The sequence below is a fragment of the Gallus gallus genome, chromosome 1 (assembly GCF_016699485.2).
Source record: "Gallus gallus isolate bGalGal1 chromosome 1, bGalGal1.mat.broiler.GRCg7b, whole genome shotgun sequence".
Taxonomy (NCBI): domain Eukaryota; kingdom Metazoa; phylum Chordata; class Aves; order Galliformes; family Phasianidae; genus Gallus; species Gallus gallus.
Window position 1 is genome coordinate 91873528 of NC_052532.1, and position 20569 is coordinate 91894096.

Below are 20569 nucleotides of genomic sequence, written 5' to 3' on the forward strand. Positions count from 1 at the left end.
GGATGTGAGGACTAAATGCAGAGGAAGAAACAGAATGAGTAGGGCAAGGTGACTACAGAGAACCTTGGGTGGAAAAAAAAAGAGAAATGAAGAGAGACTAAAAGATGAAAATAACAACAAAAAAAAGTATAAATCCAAAAAGCAGAGTTAAGAAAAAAGTTTTGAGGAAAAAAGTATGGACAGAGATAGTGGGCCTCCTCCTCTTAAGCAAGCTAATTAGAAATTCCCAAATGACACAGTATATCTCAAATGATTTGAAAAACCACCACAAGAGAAAGAAATACATATAAAAAACCAACAAACCAGGAGTACTAAAAGCCAGGACAACGTACATGGTAGGGCAGACATGTCCAGCCTATGGGCCTGCATGCAGCCCAGCACAGCCTGCAATGTGACCCAACCCCCTGCTACACCAGGCCCTCATGGCAGTGGCTCTTCCCTCTGAGGAGCCCACCTAGGCCCTCACCACCAACAGAACATCAGTGTGCTGCTAACACCAACCGGGCTGAAACCAGGGCACAGCACGGTGCCAGCTCAAGTGATGGCAAATAATGTTACACATTTTGATCTAAACACAGTCCTAAACACAGTCCTGTGAATGGAGAAGAATATGCAGCCATGCCTTCTGTGTTGATAAAGAAATTCAAGAGTAGGTCACATATTCCACTATTTTTTTGGCTTTGTTCCTCTTTCTTGTATGTTTAATAAAAAAACATTTAAAAAAATCAAAATAAGTTTTGTAGTTTACATACATTGACTATACTGTATTTTATGATGGCTGCTCCAGAAGTAATGCCTCCTATTTTATTACGTTGGCCCACAACGTCAGAGGCAGATGCTGGTGTGGTATGGCAGTAGAGGTTGAACCTTCCCACGTTTTTGCTGTGTGACAGATGGCTGAAGAGGGGTAGTCTGACAAAGCGGTGTCTGACATGGGAGCATAGGTGTGGAACTGAATTCCTCCATGCAGGAAAAATGGCACCCAATCACATTGATGAATGCTTACTGAATGGCCGTAGAGACCAAACAGTGGATGTCAGCACAGCGAAGTGGTGAGAGATGCATTCCAGCAGTGACAACAGTGACAGTGAGTCACCTCCACTGGTACAGATTTATTTATTTTTACAAGTGCAGCATGCAGGCTCCTGTTCAACACCGGCAAAAAATGCAGAGCTAATGGTGGTGACTATGTGGAAAAACAGAGTTTCGTCACTAACAACTTGGTCAAACAGCGTTACTGTGCTCTTTGTATCTGTTGTCATTTCCATGGAAATAAGTAGGAAGCATTACTTTCAGAGCAATATACATACATGCAGGCCAAGACAATTCCTCCTCATGCAATGCGGCCCAGGCAAGCTAAAAGGTTGGACAACCACACGGCAGTATATTTGTAAGAACAAATAGAAGAACTTTTTGTTTAAGGGTACCCAGTTAAACCATAGCAGCTCTTATTGTCAGACTCTTACACTTTAATATGAGAAAACTTTTAAAATTAAGGTGTCAAGAGAACTGGCCTAAGTAATCTTTTTCTCTACATCTGTTTAGGTAAATGGTGTCTTGACTGAGTCTTGTTTAAATGTAGAAATATAATTATGTAACTTAGAATAGAAACAACACCTCCAAGGCTATTCACTCACATAGCCCTACCAATCCTTCAAATTCCTTCGGAAAGATTTATTATTTTCTTGTAGCACTACAAAAAAGTCTCCTGACATCAACCATGTGAACAACCTCTGACACAGTTTTCCTAGGCTATTCCTTGTTTTCCAAATCATAATCTGTATGCTTCCACAAGTATGTAGAAAGAGAGGGACGGACTTTTGAGGAAACAAATTTTCTGGTGTTTCCTATGAAGTTAGAAAGATCAAAGCATTCCAATTCCTATCTCTGCCAAGAAGAGTGAAACATTTTGATATGAGGATTTTTTTTTTTTTTTAAATCCAAAGTTCTAAATTCAATACCATTATCTCAAGTAAGAACTTCACCACAAACTTAAGTATCTCTGCCATTTTGAAGTTCACATCATACAAGCACTGATGATGCATTCTGAAAACAAGCAAAGAAATTTCCAAAGAATTCAAAACTTGGTACAATTGCTTAGTGACAATTTAGCATCAGCTCACAGCAGCAGTACTGACATCTTACCAGATTTCTGCAGCAGATACCTTACATTAACCGCAGCGCACATTAAAGAAGTCATGCTTGTGCAATTAGCTAATTAAAATAAATATGGTAATCCCCCCGCTGAAGAGACCTGCCAGTTAATCAATTATTCAAAAACCATCAAATAAAATAAACACTCAGCTATTTGTGTAATCAGCTATGTGTTTACAATAGCAACACAAAGCTGAGCACCGCTCACAGAAAGGTGTTGAGATGGGTCAAAAAGCAAAGTGTTATCCAACTACAAACCTAGACTGTGGAAGTTTTCCATAAAACATCACAAATTATGTCCAACAGCTGCAAAATTACACCCTGCACTTTTATGATAAGAGGAAGCAAAATAATCAACCAAGCTACACAAACTGGAACAAACTATCCTGAAATGAACTGTTAAACCTAATGTTTAAGAAATTAGGAATCTCTCAGTATGTAAGTGAAACTTTAATTTGTTCCACTTGCACTACAAATACACTTTATATGGTGCCAACTGCATGATCACTTGGTATTTGTTTCAAGAGAACCTTTAGCTCATTCAAGCACACAAAATCAGATCTTCTGAAGTGAGTTGTCTATTTGATGGCATATGCGTGATGGTTTCAACTCTACTCAAATCCTTCTCTGAAGACTTTTAAATTCTGGAGAAAAAAAACCACAGTGCTGAACTAGTAATTGTAAATGCTTCACATACTTCCACAGCATCTCAACACAGTGAAAGAATAGGATACCACCATCTCGCACACGCACAAAACCATCTCTAGAAGTATCAACCACTTTGCTGGCATATTTGCGACAAGTGTAAAGCCAGAAAAGTCAAGGCACAGATTTGATAGGAAATTTTAACACTGGTTCAGTAAGGCAGACCTCATTATCTTAGGCTGCACAGGTGGAGAACAAGAGGCACAACTACGGATCATTTCAGTTCAGGTTAAAAGACTTTCATAATATCAGATAGAAACTCTAACAGATGCACAGATTGCAGCTGGATGCTGAACATCAACTTCCTCTTCCATTCCTTCATTGCCTACATACAAGTACTTAATAGAACAAAGATGGTCTTGGATATTAAAAGTTTCCTTGAATGGTACATTCCTGAGTCACCTCCAAATCATGACATTGACTTGGAATCCTTTGCTAAACGCAGTCATTTGTTCACGTGACTCAAGTGTCACAGTGCACCAAGAGGCTTAGTGGGCATTGTCGGTACTGGCTTTTGAATTTGGGCTTTTGGTTTGGCACCACAGTGGCCTCTAAAAGGACAGCCATAAAGGTCAGAACTTTCAGAACAGCACCACAGAGCCTGTCCACTTCAGCCGATGCAAAAGTGATGATAGAACCAGGCTCTCACCCCACTGGTGGACTACTGCAATAAAGGAATTGCACGTTTCAACAGTGGACTTCACAAATAATTGTGACGTTTCCATTGTTTTGCTAATCATCTCTCATCTTCACTTCTTAGACACTTCACCCCAGTTGAATACAAGTGAAAATATTCTGAATAGGAAGTCTCAGCCAGTCTTAAAAGGCTGCTCGCTGTAAGAAGTAACCATGAAGATTACATACCCAACATACTTTGCACCACTAAACCAATCAAACTGTAGTATTACATACCAAGAACCTTAGTCTATGAAGAGATGGACTCCAATGCTGACAACACAATAGCCTACAGGTAGTACTCATGATGTCTGTGATCTACACTTGGTTACCCTTGTCTAGAAGTCTACAGAGTTTAAACACCACACACGCTAAGTTTTGAGTCACTGGTGCTGCATTCTCAAAACTAAATTAAGCCAATACTGAAAGATTAAAGTAAGCAAGATTTCCTTGGCAAGCAGTTCTTCAGAGTAAAGAATTAACAGGTTGTTAGCAGCAGTCCATAAAATTGGACAGATTCCAACACTGGACTCATTCTGGCAAGATTTTCTCAGGAAAAACAGGAGTGCCAATTCTTTGTCGCTGTACTCTCAGCATTAAGCACCAAGTCCAAATAGCAAACAAACCTGTCAAGTTGCCTTTATACAGCTCTCTCATTTTGTTGTTTGGATCCAAGCAACATCTTTTGTGATATTGTGGGCATTCCTCCCCATACATAGGTCTCAACAGTGGCATTTTCTATGCGCATCTTTCTACACTCATTTCTCTCCCTTTCAAGCTAACTACAAGGAAGGAAATATAGAAAACATCCCATCTGGACAGATTCTCGAACTAACTCAGGAGCTCAATGGAACTGATAAGCAGCTGGTTTACATTCTTAGCTATACCTATCAATCTCAGAGGTAAGGATGGAACAAGGAAATACTAACAGTACCTCAAAAGATTCTCGACACTCACTGAATAAGGAATAAAAATATTACTACAACGATGCAAGTTGTTAAACTTCATTTTCCACCCTCTCAAGCCTCACCTGTGCAATCTGTATTGGCTGAGATAGAGGGATCTGCGTCATCGGCGTTGCAGCAGAGGCCGAGATGGTGGCACCAGCAGCGCTGTGCTGCTGACTGGCTGAATGCTGCACTGCAGCTGCCAGCAACTGTGCCTGCGCCTGTTGTAGCAATAACTGTTGCTGGGCTGGCGTCAACGTGAGCTATAAATAATTAGAAAACAGCCATTAATAATGGAAAGAGCCACTTTAGCTACAAAGTCATTAGCTAGCTCATTACTAGTTATATTAACCAGACGTTCCTAGAACTATTACTACAATTTAGCCATGAACTAGTCAATGACTTTGGCTGCAAATAAGGACAGCTGGCTACTCAACACATTGTATGAATCAACCTACCAGAGAACTGATGTAAACCAAACCACATGAATGGAAACATTTGCACTTACTGGAATCCACAGAATCTAATTTTACTCCTAAGTTTTCTCCTCAACTCTACCAGGAGATTCAGGAAAAAGGTAATTAAGTAGCAAGCAAAAGAAAAGAATTGTATTGCCAAGCCTTGAAAGGAAATTTACACCCAGAAGAACAGCGAGTGATTAGCCAGATGAATGAGAAGCAGGAATGTTGGCTGTGGCTACTGAACAAACTGATAACACCCCAGCTGCTTCACATTAGCATGAATCCCTGCCATATTCCATCATTTCCATTATGCCCTAAGATATAAGTAAAGAACATGAGCTCCATTTGTTTTTCTCCAAGTCTCCCCATCTGTTTTTTTTTTTTTTTTATTGAATAGAATAGAATTGGCAAGTTTACATCCCTTTCCTTTCCCAAACACACATTATCTCTGTGAAACAGGTGGCAGCAGTCTCTCCTTTACATGTAAATGAATCTTGACGCTCACATTTACTACAATCCATATCTGCATAGACCCGAAGTCCTATGTTCCACTACTGCAAACACTCAAAATAAAAGAAACTGCTATTTTTTGAGAATGACAAAAATAAGTTATTAAAACCCAGCATATTATTAAAACAGTCTTACTTTTAAAACCTTCAAATTAAATTAACCAGAACTAAATAGGATGTTGGCTGCAAACTGGCTTACAAGATTTAACAATTGAACATGGAAATTAAGACAGTTTCATTCATCTGTAGAGATGACCTCACCTAACGGTTCAAATCCTAAATACGTCACTAGAACAACTGTCTTACATTCCTTATTAACATGGACACTGTTAAAGATGGAAAGTTGATAACACAGAAGCAAGATGTCTAACCTAACCAGCCCATTCACAGAACTTTCTTTTTTGTTTTCACTAACGGCATTTAGAACAATTTAGAAGCATCAATAATCCTTAAGCAACAGCTAATCCACAATTCCTCAGAAAACCTTGCAATTAACAACTCAGAATTGGTAGGCTAAAACAGAGGAGTTGAATAAGCTCAAGGCACAGATCACTACAGTTACTTAAAAAGAAATCTGGATGAGAAGAGAAAATTAATGTCAGCAGTTCCATCGTTTTGTTTCTTCGTCATAACTCAAGTATCCAATACAATTTAATCTCATGCTTGCATGTCTCATATCACTCTTGCAGTAATGTCATCAATTCATTTGGGCACACCAGCTTTAAGTTTCACTGTAGATGAGTTTTTTTTAATGCAAATACTTTGTAACAAAACCAGACCAAAGGGTGCCTTTTCGTAAGAAAATATTTTCCCTCTTGGTCCCTCTTTCACACCAACTTCCTCCTACGTGAAAGGAAATGACAGTAACCTTCTCTGCTAATTCTACAGGGACAGCAGTACTGCCATCATCTGCCAGACAGGAGGCTTGCTACCAGTACGCTTAGGTAAGTCTTACCCCAGTGATCTGTCCTCCGGCCAGCATGAGCTGGGTCTGGGGTATGGCCGCCTGCACTGAAGGCTGCTGGGAAGGCTGGCTTGGCTGCTGAGAGTCCCCAGATTCTTCATTAGATTTAGACTAGGACAGAAAAAAATACAACTCTTTATAGTGTAAAACAGATGTTAATGTCTAACACTGCTATGTGAGCACTGCACAATAAAAATCTTTCATCTGCATACAAAAAGCCCTTGGGTTTATTTTAAGAGTGGGTTTAAGCAATGGCTTTATGTGCCCACCATCTCAGCTATGATCGCTCAAACATGTCTGTAGGTAACGCGGTTTAAACAAAAAGAGACTCGCAAGTCTTTCGTGGCTCTGACATTATTTTCAGATCTCATTTCATTTTATGCAGTGCAACTGAAGCTGACGCTACCTTGCACCATAAAGAAAGAAAAAGGTTGTTAAAATTATTCACTGCCTAAAATCCTCAACAATGGAACGAGAGAAAGGAGATTGTTTCTATTTTCTGTGTCTGCATCCTGGACCTCGAAATCATCACATCGTTGGCTGATAGAGAACTAGTTTGAAAAATCCTCATAGGTTTATCCACTTACAGCAAAATGCACAGTACATACAGCACAGTACATACAGTGCTTCTAAATAATCAAAGTTTAGTGTTTATTTAATTGAACGCTGCTTTATTTTAAATGGTTTGTTGTTTTTTAAACAGAAGAAATTGCAAAGACACGAGGGAGGAAAAGCAAGTGCATGAAGAGGGGAAGAGAGTTTTATGATAATTAAAACTGGTTATGCAGAACATTAAAATTCTGCATAGATTTGCATATTTTCCACCACCTGTTTTGGGGACTGCAGAGCAGGCTAATTAACATAAAGGCTCTGATTAATTCTGCCAGTCATTGAGCGATAATTACAGCGCAGGACTGTAAACATTCTGCACTGGAGATACAGCCTGTTTGCCAACATCTCTCTCAGGGATGGAAGTTTACCATGGCAACCAAGGCAATTTTCTGCCTCCTTCCTCTTAGAAAGGAAGGTCACTATACCTCCTCTTCTTTCCAGATTGTTATTATGTATAAGTGGGTCCACATTCTATTGCATTTCATGTAATGCACTACCTACGTTCTTTAATAACAAGCAATGCTGAAACCAGTTTTCAATAATACTATGTCCCTTGCCCTTTAATATAGTACTGAGAGGAAGTGGCACATTAACTGATACACTGAAGCGTTTAGCATCCTAAGTTTGTAAGCTCTGTTGTCTCACATACATTATTGAACAATTACTCTGACTTATAGTAAATTTACTACGTGTTATTTATACAAGCAATCTATACTAGCCAGATTGCATAGCTAATCTTACACTACACCTCTATATCCAACCACTAGAAATAAAAACAAAGTAATACTTGCTATGCTGAAAATAGGTTAAGTGGAAGAACATGGAACATTCCGAGAGTTTTACGGCTTTCATGACAAATTACAACATCTGCAAGTCAGAATAAAATGATGTTCACTGGATGTTTTAGCCATCTCAGTTTCTGAATGCTTACAATGCTGATCCTCATTTACACTAGTGGAACTATATCCATCTATACCTATTGCCTGCAAGACCAGTCAAAATGAGGAAACAAAGCAACATCTCATAGGTTCAAGGCCATCTCTAACAGGACCAAAACGTTCTCTGGAAAGCAGAACAAGAGAAGGGCAAGCAGCAGATGGAAACAGTTTTTACCTGTACATTTAAGGACTGAGCAGCAGCCTGTAAACTTGTTCCAGCGAGCTGGACCTACAACACAGTGCAAAAACAGAAGTGATATGTTGAATCTACAGGAAACTAAGTGTAAGAGGGAACTACCCCATCGCAACAAAAAGTTACCCCAAGAACAACGCCTGTCCTTCTAACACTTCACTCTTTCAGTGTTTTTCAGACAGATAAGACGCTTTCAGTCTTATCTGTCTACCTTTTGGGGAAGGGTATTCCTGCCATGGGATCCAAATATTAAAATGAAACTGAGTAGAAACAGAGCATTTTGGGGTTGACAGACTAACTGCTCCCTGTTGCTGTACAAATATCCACGCCTCATGGGAGGGAGATACACCCTACCCATCATCCTGCTAATATTTCAGAATGGATCTTACCCCAAATGTGCACATTGCACTCACTTGCTTCCTCATAAAAATAAATAAAAAAAAAGGAGCAATCACTTGCACAGCACAAAACCCACAGTATAGAACTCCTCCATAGATCAAAACATTCAACTACTTGCAGTCTTCAGCCACTGAAAAAAACATTAATATAGAGGACTGGAAACGCTCAAAACTTGGATCCAATGTTCGTGATTAGTAGCCTAGCCCAAATAAACTTGTGTGTTACCAGTGAAAGGTAACTGATGTTTCAGAAACCTCACTGAATAGTGTCATTTTATCTATAATAAGGATTTTTTCTGTATAACAACTAAGTTTTTGTTTACTAAAGACTCTTTTAATCAAGCTCTCCTTGTTTCTCCACCACTCCTATTATACAGAAGGAACACTATGCAATTAATTACCAACACTTTCAAAGGTCAGAGTAACAGCCTGTAACAAAGTCCATCTTTGACTACGTTTGAAAGTCACAGCTCATTTGAAAACGAGGCAACACATGAATAAAAACAAAAAAAATCAAAACGCAGTACTGGCCTCTATAAAAAGATGTGCCCACGTAAAATACCGTATAAAACAGTAAAGATATCTATAAGCATAGGAAGAAGAGTTTTAATTTGAACTGGAGTATGTTAAACTAATAACTGAGTATTTGAACGGGCAACCCTTAAGAGTCACTTCGGAAGTATTTTCTACCACCCTGGATGAATTCCTAGTAGACTTACTAAGCATGTTCTCTGTGTAAGCAAACATTCTAAAAAAACCTCATCCTTACCATAAGGAAAGTATAGTTTGCTAGTTGATGATGAGTTCTGAAGTAAAAGCGGAGAAAAACTACACAATAATATCCTACCGTCATAAAGAATAGACTCAAATCATTTTATCAACTGCATAATGATTAAAAAACCCAGAAGACTGGAGGCATCTCACTCAGGTACAGCCAGAATATACCTAAACATGCCTTTGAATGCAATTTGGACTTCCCTTCCACCACAGACATTTTCTAAGTAGGAATTCAACTGCTCCTGAACACATACATCTCGATATTTTGCATTCATCTAGAGGAAAGCACTCTAAGACTGAATAACATCTCACAAAGAGCAGCCATACTTGAAGTTTAAAAGTAGAGTCCCATACACCCAAAGAGCACATAGAAGAATAGTTGAGATTTATGTTTGAACTAGAGTTTCAAGAAATCAATTGCTTTATCAAACATGAAGTCACAACAATCCTGAGAACTGTTTAAATAAATACATTTTCCAAGCAAGGCATCATGTAAATAAAATTACAGTAAATAACAAAACAAAGACTAAATCCAACCAACAACAACAGAAAAAAGTTTTAAAACAAAAAGCTCCCACAAGATTCCTCAGGACAGCTGTATCTGTCTCCGCATACTGACAACTGACGAAAATTAGTCAGCTTCTCTACACAAAAAGGCAGCCTACAGAAGCCTATAGGTTCAGCAAATCCAGATGTTGGCATTCCTCCCTAGGCCCCATATAGGCTAATCTACTAGGAAAATGTAATTTATGTGACAAGTGTTGAATGTTCCATACAATAAAATGGCAATTCTGAGCTCTTTTAATAGGGTATAAAAGCTTCAGTAGTTCAATTATACCACAACAACTGTGCTACAGCAGACCTCAAGCATTCAAGGTCAGCCAATTAGCTACAGTATTTTAAAGTTTAAACTCGGTGCCGAGGAAGTGAAAGAAATTAGGACATTTGTTTTCACACTTCAACTGCTAGCAGATAAAAAAAGCTACCAAAAATACTGCTCATGCTTCTCTTCACCTAGGGATGTCCCATTTTACTTCAGACTACATCTGAAGATCCGCTTTGATTCCCTAAATACAGAAGCAGCAGAACAGAGGGATCATAGCAGAAAGCTGAATATCATCTTACACACAGGTACCTGAAACAACTTTTTGTAAGAAAAAAAAACACAAACAAAAAAAATCACAAAACATCACACCTGACAGAACCATATGTGCTTAATAAGTACCTTGATTTTATATTTCTAGTCAACATGTAAGAGCTCAAAAGATCAGAGCACAGTGCTGAATATCCTTCAACATCATTTTTGTTTTCATCATGAGGTACTGACAGTTTCAAGATCTTGGCAACTGCTGGGCTAACACTGTTCTTTATCAGAAAGATTAAATTCGACATTACATTTCATTTATGTCCAATAACTTTATTTTTAATTACTTTAGACAGTCACGAGTCCCAAGAAAGAGACATTTAAAGTTCCTCCCAATAGGTCTCACCTAATCTGATATAGTCTACAGCACAGTGCAATGAGTGCCACAGTAAGAATCACAGAATCACAGGCATTGTAAGGGAGATCACTGAGTGTGTATTGACACAGTAAGAACTTTCCCACCTAAGCACCTTGAGCATATGGTTTATCAATATGTTCTTTTACATGACTACTCATTCACAGAAAGAGAACACACAAGAGAAGCTGTGTTTGTACCTGTTTGGGTCACCCTTGCTCTGAAATGGGTCTTCTCTTACCTGATGAAGGTGCCCAAGAAAGGCCTGGGCCTGGGCTGTAGAGATTGGTCCTCCAACAGGCACAGGCTGCTTTTGAAAGTCCAGGCCATTTGTTTGCGTGCCTAGAGGAAGAGAGATGATGTTTACTGAAAGAAAAGATGACTTAAATATGCATAACTCTCAATACAACATAATAGAAAAACACTCCAAAGGGTTATTTAACACTCCACATATAACACTCAAAAAGTTATTTTTTTTCTTTTTCAATGAGATAAATAAAAAAGGTTGTCAGCTCCAGGCTTTGTTGATTTAGCTTTTGTCAACTAAAAGAAAATATTAAGCTAATTTAGTTAAATTCTATCACCTTACCTATCATGTGTACACTACTATCCCATCATTCTCAAACCATGGCAGAGAATCAAATGACTGCAAGCTGCTGAAGTTAAAACATATTTCAGTTCCGCATATACTCCACGCAGTAATTGAATACATCCTTGAAGCTCAGGAAGTGACAAGAACAAGGTTCATATATACTCATCTCTCATTAAAGGTAGGAAAAGTAATACTTGAGGAAAACAAAAGTACTGTATACGTAGTTTTTTTAATCAAAAGAGTAAAACTGTAGTCCAGAAGTGCTCTCTCCAAATTTTCCTGACTACTTTTGCAGAGCTTCCGTGACATAGGATAACCGACTGTTTGCTGTTGCTCTCACCCACTTTCATATAAATACAACCTGATTGTTTTTCTACATCTTTGGTGTCGTCCTCCTAAAGAGCTTAGGAGACACAAAAATCCACAAAATATCTGCAAATAATCTGAATGTGAGAGAAAGAACTCAAGATTTTTTTTTTCCCCTTAAACTGTCAACTAATTTCCTATTGCCAAGAGGAACTAAACTTTGGAAAATCATTCCATGGGTATACAAAGTGTTATGGACGGCCAGTTTTGTATATGGCGTATTACTACCTACTGTGGCTAAGGACAATAAAGGAAGACAGAGTTTGTCAGGCTGCAAGAAATGTCATAATCTGTTTAAGACATCTTAAAAATTGTGTCTACAACGAAGTAAAAATAGCTTTAGACTTGCAAGTTTGTCTTCACAACAGATTTTGTTGATGCTTATGAACAGGCGTTTAATTCATAATTCTAAACTCCTTCCATCATCTACATTACTTTTCTCTACAAAAATCTACATTATCTAATAAGCAATAATCACAGTTGTTAAATAACAAGGGATGCTATTCCTTAGAAACATCTGCAAAAGCAAGGAGGCAAAAAATTCAATTAAAAATACACTACCCAATATCTAATATAATTTTATACTGCTGCTTTAACCTACAAAAAACTTACATAGGTAAGATTATCAAAAATTATGTCACTGTTCAACTAGACACAGATGCAAGCTTTCCAGCACTGATGTAAGTCATACTTAAGGTGACCATGTGATGTGATTTTTTTTTTTTTGCTGGAGGTGGTATGAGGGAAGAAATGGTCAACTCTATTTTTACTTCTATGCTTTGAGCCAGGGTTTACACAGTTACAGACATCTGCTGCAGCCAAAGATCCACAGGCACTTTAAATATTCAAATTTTAAACTACGTAGAATAATTTTGCTCAATGAGTCCAGAGTTCCAATACAAAGTGTGTGGAAGGACTATCACCAGTCTGAACTAATCCTGAATGAATGTGACTTGGTCGCATGTCACCAAATAGAAGTAGGTAAGACAACCTGCTGGAAAGAGCTAGAAGAGTCCTGTTTCCATTCTCTTGAGTAAAATGCAGAATCCTCTCAGTACAGAAGTCTAAAGGGAGTGTCTACTTGGGTAGACATAAAACTGAACCCCGACAAACAAATACTATAATCCAAAGAAAATCTACAACCCTCCTTATTCAAGCAGATGCTTTTAATCAGGTGTTTTCAATTTTGTTGAGGAACCTCCAAGTAGGAAGGAAGGAAAAAACCTACTATAATGCAGGTATTCCTCCCTCCAACTAGAAACCTTCAAGGGTAAAAAAAAATTACCCTTTTCAGAGAAGACTAGCTGTTAACCTCACTTAAATAAAGAGCTGAAACAGTTCATGTCGGCTGTCTTCCAAAAAGAGCCTCAAATCATGACGCTATATTAAAAACAACCACTGCTATACATTATATATAGAGAGAGACACACTGGCTAGTGCTTCTGCTAACTGATATGGAGGATTGAAACAAGCCTCCTACAGTTGACAACTCTGAGCTAAGCAAGTTCTAAGACTGAGCCTAAAATCTTCATTGATTCCAAATATTCATAACTCTCATATAGCAGCAGTTTAGAATGGTATCAAGAGAATATAACATTTTCCTTAAATCAACTCTTAAAGGACTACAACTCCTTCTCCCCATGCCATCCATCCAAATCTCAACTTCAAGCAAAAAATAAACACCTTAAACCCCACCTGTTCTACTTGCATCTTAAGCTTTCTTTGGTATCTGGAAGTCCCTTTCCCCTTTGGATGCAGCCTTAGTTTTAGAAAGAACACTGCCAATGTTTCTCACATTTGTCACAGGATGCCTACATCTTTTGAAGAACAGCAGGGAAAAATGAACTTTGAGAGTTTCACAGGTTTTGCTCTTAAGGTGCTCAGAAGGATGCAACAGCATTCCTGTGGAATCCAAGAAATCTGGTAAAGGGACTGGAAAATGGAGTTATCAGAATCAGAAGGTCACCAATTGTAAGAACATGAGAGGACCAGAGTGCCACTTTTGCTCAAGGTAAGAGCTAAATGCAAAAATAGATAAATAACACCACCACAACAGATTTTAACACAAATATTTGTCATTCCCCATCTGCATCACACCTCCTTCATAACTGCTAAAATTGATCTAATAGCTCACCAACATCAGAAATTGGGAGTGCAAAGTCTCAGTTTTCCATCTCCCCTATGTTCTTGCATACAGGCATGCTGTCACTGTTCTGTTCCTTCTGATAGCTCATGGACATAAAAGGAAGTGACTTCATGTTGCTAATGGAGTAGAAAATCCTTCACATTAACTGTTCCCTTTCCTGTAAGACCATGTTAATTCATCCCACTGAACTGACAGAAAAAACTAACTTAGGCTTAGGGTCTGACAAGCAGCAGATGGAAAGCAGGGGAGGGCAGAGAGGTGGCATCGTTACAACCCAGATCAAGTACAACTTAAGCATCTCCAAATTCTGGCATAAACTCAGCCATGTGGTTACTTACTTCAGAGAACTGGTTTGGGTGAAGACTATTAATAAAGTGCAATCACTTTTCAGCCAAATCAGGCCTCTGAACCGTGTCATTTATCAGAAATGACAGAACATGAAGTAACCACATGAAGTACCACATCAGCCTGAGCTCGGATTAGTGTTTACTGTCTTCCAATCACACTTTCTAAGGATAAACACAAGGCCAAATGGAGCAGGAAGGTAACACTGCACACCAGCAGTCAGGAGAGCATGCTTCAAAATATTAAGACCACGACTATCAGAATTTAGTCTGGGCCTTGCAAACTGTTCAAGGAAGCAAGATGAGTGAAGGACTACAGCTCTGGAGAGATGCAGAATAGGGTGCGAGAAAGTACTTATGAAAGGAAGATAAACAGCAAGGAGGAATATTTCAAAGCCAACTTGAGCACGCATCTGCAATGTGCTCTAGAAAACATCTCACAGCACTGACATTACATTTGCCCATCTGTCCTGTGACAGATGCCCAGTATCCAGGAATTGGTGTTTCCTTGTCTATGTTATCAATAAGAAGTTTAGCAGTTATATTTGCCCAGAATTCTAGCAGTTAAAAAGAAAATCAAAAACATTTCACGATCCTTTTCCCATAGATTCTCCTATGGAAATTGGAAATTCAATCTCAGAAAGTGAAGCAACACAAACACGAATATTTAGAATCCTTTCAAATACCTAGCTATTTTGCTATTACATCAATGCATATCCTAAAACTACAGCTTTCACAGACATTAACCTTGGCTTTCATACTACTGCATTAACAGCTTTTAAGAACACTCATTAAACAAGGAAAAAAAGAACTATTCTGTAAAGTTGCATGCTGTAACATACGGAAAGGAAACAAAAAAGGCTATTAGTATTTCTACAAAGTAGAGTTTTACCCTTCTCTCTCTTCTTTCCAGTAGATACTAAATGATCTCTTCATCCCCCTACTAAAGGCTGGAAAAGAGTTTTGTAATTCTACAAGACTGAAGGTCAGTTCATCAATTCATCCTCTTGTGCAAACAGCTGGCCAACAACTCCTGCACTTATCAAAACTTTTGTTGTTGTTTTTTCTTCACCTGAAATATGATTTAATTTAAGGCGCTTAAAAGATGAGTCAAATTAGCACACAAGAAAGTTAAAATCTGTTTCAGGCACTTTATTGTGACCAGTTTCAGGGAACTTTACTTTGTTCCTTAAATAGCTTTCAAAGCACAAACTCTGGTGTGTTGACTTCCATGAAACTTAAATTATTAATTCAGAACTTCTGACATTAAGCCATCTTTACCAATGGCAACTGCTTTTTTTCCTGGAAATACTCTGCCAAACTCCATGTCTAACAGTAATTACTCTTAAAATTTTCAAACTGCATCAGCTAACTGCACTGAAAACAGGAATGACCCAAACATTCACTTTGGATCAGAAGACAGACAAGCAATGCTTACACAGTAGAGTTAAGTCATTTACAAACGTTACTGGGAAGAAGACAATTAATGAAAAGTTACGAGAATCAGCATCCATAAAAATCTTTTTGCATTTAATATCAGAGCCTACACTCCCTAGACAATCAATCAATGGCACTTCCAGTCCTTTACCATCCTATCTGTCTTCTTTTCACTAAGTACATGCAGTGCCAAGAACCACAATTTAAACACACTGATCAGAAGTCTAAATTACGCTCCATGACTACTCCTTTCAGGGCTTAACATTTGTCTGTTGACTAATGCAACTGATGCTTGACCCCCAAAGAATGTCACAAGTGTCAATCACTACCTCCAGTAGTTTATGAGCACTGTGTTTGAAAACAGAGCAATGACTACAGAACAAAGAGCCCTCAAAATTCCTAGATTGTTGTAGTCTGGATAAATAAAAAAATAAAAATCATGAAATAAGTTTGAAATAAATGACCGGGAACATTTCAGTTAGTGAAGTGATAGTTGCAAAAGGTCTAAATACCAGTAAGAGTCAAGCTTTTGTTATAAAGTATTGTTAGCATTATAATATAAAAAGAAAAACACTGTACTCTCATCTGTGATGAAAGCATCTACATGGAACTTCACAATCCATCCTTTCTTTATACCATGACCATCATCTTCACTCTGATGAAGTATTTGCCCAGGGCAGTAAAATCAGAGTTCTGTTAAAGCAGACAGTACACTTTTATGATAACGGACTATCTCCAAATGAATTATGGCCTCCTGTGAAAGAGCTCAGTTGAGGTAAAAGCTGCCAGCTGAAGATGTACTTAAGGAAGCACATCGGGGATGGCTCTTGAGAAAGTGTACACTGAACTGCTGTCATAGAAAGCAGCAAGTTTGAATTTTCTGAGATGTTTACACACACGCTTCAGATACAATGATGCAACTGAAGAAGGATATTTAAAAGCATTTTCTTGATGCTGCCTATATCTCCAGCTTGTGCATTTTTTGAAATGAAGTTATAAGCTATGCTAAGAAGACTTAAATATATAATGTTTTTTATACATAAAAGTTATTGATACCTGCCTTATTACAAATACAACTGAAAGTACAGAAACAGAGATGCCAGTAACCAGAAATACACTAGTAAGGTAAGAGAGCTGATTTCCTTCTGACTGACACCATCTATGACAGCATACATCCAGCCTCTCAGAGCAGCATGAGGAACATTCAGTCGCTGTTAGCTCCACTAAAGCCTTGCTCAAAGAATGAGGAAACAGTAGAATAAAGTAAATTATTAATTTCAGCACAATTCCAAAGTGGAAAGTAAAATCCTTATCACTGAATAAAGATGAAGAAAACCATCTTCCCTACACAACACAACTAAGACTTCTCTCACCACAAGCAGTTCCTTCTCATTTTTTCTCCACAAATGTTACCCTGAGCTCAGAGAACATTCCGACTTCAGTTAAACTATTTACTGCCTATTCAGAATAGTTAATTCTTGCTTCCAAAATGAACCTTAAGTTATCTGCAGAAAGGAATTAAGGCATGAGATAGCATGACTGAGTTCTAGTGACTTAAACTTCAGTGGGTTATCAATTGGTCTCATCAAAATGATGCACAAAAGACAGAAGCTGTGACACAAAGCCTACTCTGCCCCAGTCAAACTTCAAGTCTATTCTAACACACGAAGACATTACAGAAAAGTCTGCTAACAGTTGCTGGTTTTTTTTTTTTTTTTTTTTTTTATGTTGGGAAATGATGATACTTTCTTTCTTTGCCTTGTTCTTGAGAACAGTCTGAAGTCTGAAATGGAAACAATATCAGCCAATGGCCCACATCTGCCAGGGAAAATAACAACCTCAAAATAAGTAATGGAGTTAGATATGTCAAAGATGCATTCTGACAGGGAAGAAGGAGATGACTTTATGGAGAACTAGAGCCACAAGATTTTTCATGATATCAAGAGCATTACAAACAAGAACAAGGAATGGAGAATCTTATAAACATATTGATAAGTGCATGAGTAGCGCCCTATGTACAGCATGGCTAATGACTTGTTTTTGGTACAGAGACGTGGTGTTCTCAGACCTCTAAAAACAGCAGGTGTAGGAATTCCGGGCAGAAGTAGTTCCTATGTGCATTTTTGGGGGTTCTCCCCCACAATGTTTTTGTTGTTCCTGTAAACTGGCAAAAAAAAACCCTTGCGTTTCATATCCATTTAATTTGATGATAAAAATACCTGTGTATCAATTAATCATTTCTTACCTGTGTTCCCATCTCCACTCTCCATTGATGGTTTACTGGTTTCTGACGGATTGTTCATTCTTGAGTCTGCATTAAAACAGAAAAAGATATTGCGATGAACAAAAAAATGCTACACAAACCTAATCGTATCTTCTTGTCCAAGAGATATACAGACAATCTTGAATTCAATATGTAATTTACTCTAATTCAGCTTATTTTATAACACAAAGAATCATCAGAAGCAGAGCATAATATTGAGTTTTCCAGATAAATACAATTTCAACATTTTGTATGCCATTGTTGACTTGTAAAAGCATAGTGCTGAGGAATAAAAACAGCACGTTGGAAGGCAAGGATAGGCAGAACTTAGTTTTTAGTACAGGGAAATAGAGAAACAAAGGAAAAAATTAAAAAGGAAGGAACAACTATGAAAAGATTCAAAAACACCAAGTCTGACCTCCAAGGCCTACGTTCAGCCATTATGTTTGAATAGATGCCATTTATCTAAAACACTATTATTATTTTACAGGAATGCCACCAATATTAAATTTAATACTTTCCATATATTCATGCAAAACCTTACAAATATGAAACATACTTCTCCTCCTTCTCCCAGTAGATGAACCTACTGAAAAACCTGCTCTGGATCTAAAAGCTTGTCAGCTGAATACTGCACAACACAGAGCTTCTCCAAATGGTAGACACAGAATATAGCTTCTTTATGTAGGAAGCTATACAGATGTTCTGTGTACAGCATCAGCTCTACAACTTATTACCTCCTCCTTCCTAAGCTACCAGCCACATTAATGCAAACCAAAATTATAAAGATAATCTCAAGATAGACTATTTCATGAAGTGAAGCACAAGCAAATCCTTAAGTACATTCTTTCATTCCCATAACCTGTTAAACACAAGCTCAATCAGTTTGAAATGAACATCAACTTCAGGATAGTTTCTTGCTAGGTGCTGAAAAGGTTACTTCTTTCATCAAAGCAGGGATCTCCAAAATACCAGTGGGTTGAAGAGGAATACAATAACAGTATTAACTCCTGTATCTTTCCCCAGGTATTTCCAAGAATGCCAAGCCTCTCCATTGCTCGCCAGCCTAGGAGAAGAGCTGGTGAGAAGACGGACTATTGCCATGTGCTACTATCTGCTGCCTAGAGGAAAACAGCGTGTTCCTTGGGATATCACAGCCAGGGGCAACAACAGAGGAAGAATACAAGTGTAAATCAAATGGAAGGAATGAGCACTTGGGCAGTGCTTGAAAGAAAACAGGAGCTGCAATGGAACTTGTCTGAGTGTACCGCGTTGAAAGATAAAGGAACTAGTTAGAAATGCAGCTTATAAGAGAGAATCAGTAAAAGACATTAGGAAAAACTCCAACGCATGGTTAGGAAACACTATTTAAGACACGTCAGTATTTTTAAACCTAATGTAATTTTCCATGCAAACAACTGCTTCAGTTGAAGGAAGTGGAGCCTAGAAAACCCAGAGGGTGCTAACAAGTGAATCTGCCGGTCAAGTTACTTCAACCTCTCCAAAGTATCAGCTCCTCATCATCATCAGTTCCTATGGCTATGATTAAATCTTGTAAACGTCAGCTGAGTATAAAAGATACCTGAATTGGTTTCAGACATGCTCCCTTATAAACATTCCTTTCAGCACGAAGGCAAACACATGAAACTGCCTTTTGAAACAGAGAACAAGTGAGAAACATCCCAGCTGAATGCTTCTGGCCCACACTTCAGCAAAAGGCTGACATTCTGCCCTGGCTTTCCACCACCTCTGCTTCAAGGTACAGCCCAGAGCAGAGCTTCGTTAAGGCTGTAGGAACAGAACCTACAACTTCTCAGGCTTTTTTTGTTGTTGTTGTCATTTCCCACGTTTGGATAGCAACATTTATGCTCTACAAACTGAGAAGAGTCTCCCACAGACTACACAGGAAATAGGCTGTTTTGATGTGCCACTCACTGCTGGTGGGTCTGCATGGAAAACAATTTGTGTTTGTTTTAATTTAGTAGTTGCGTGCACCTTAAATGAGTATACTGTTGTGGTAACAGCGCATTTGTTTGAAGCGATTATAGGCAACCTTTGTTTGATAAACATCACTAATCTGCTCCTTCACACGCAGCTGGTTACCGAAATGTGCTTGGCTTCAGAGAACACTGGGTAGGAGACTTCTATTTGGACACAAACATCAGGAGTACTTGTCCAGCAACAACATGAGCAAGATGGACTCCAAAGCTAACATACCTTGCCGCGAAAGTAGGCTAACTTATGGAGCTATTGGATGTAGGATGTATTTTTAGGCCCAGAGCAGGACAGCCTGAGCTCATGATAGCGCTGATCACCAAAGCGAAGTGCACAGTCTAGCAGATCACCCCTGAGCAACACAGTATCCACTCGCTCAAGGACTTCAGAAAGCTCTTCCCAAGAGAAAAAAAACCATGGGCACTCCTGAGCTACTTGGTTACAGAAACTGAAGTATTAGAGCCAGCAGGCAGGATACCCACATTGGCATCAAGCCGCACCTAGGGGCAGGGCGGCAGCTGTCTTGCACACAACACTGCAAGCACTGCTACCCAACAACTTCTTGCACAACAAGCATGTCTGTTCAGGACAAAA

The 20569-nt window shown here is 38.5% G+C and overlaps 1 protein-coding gene across 18 annotated transcripts in view; it reads right to left on the bottom strand.

Moving 5' to 3' along the window:
* POU2F1 (POU class 2 homeobox 1) overlaps positions 1–20569 on the bottom strand; it is a 121827-nt gene that overhangs the window by 41017 nt on the left and 60241 nt on the right. For 8 of the 18 annotated variants that reach the window (XM_040670481.1, XM_040671485.2, XM_015295876.4 and 5 more), the window contains 5 exons: positions 17963–18028; positions 11074–11174; positions 8141–8194; positions 6407–6526; positions 4565–4744 (listed from right to left, as the gene is read on the bottom strand). In XM_040670481.1, the coding sequence (XP_040526415.1) occupies positions 4565–4744; positions 6407–6526; positions 8141–8194; positions 11074–11174; positions 17963–18028 (521 nt within the window). 18 annotated transcript variants of the gene reach the window in all.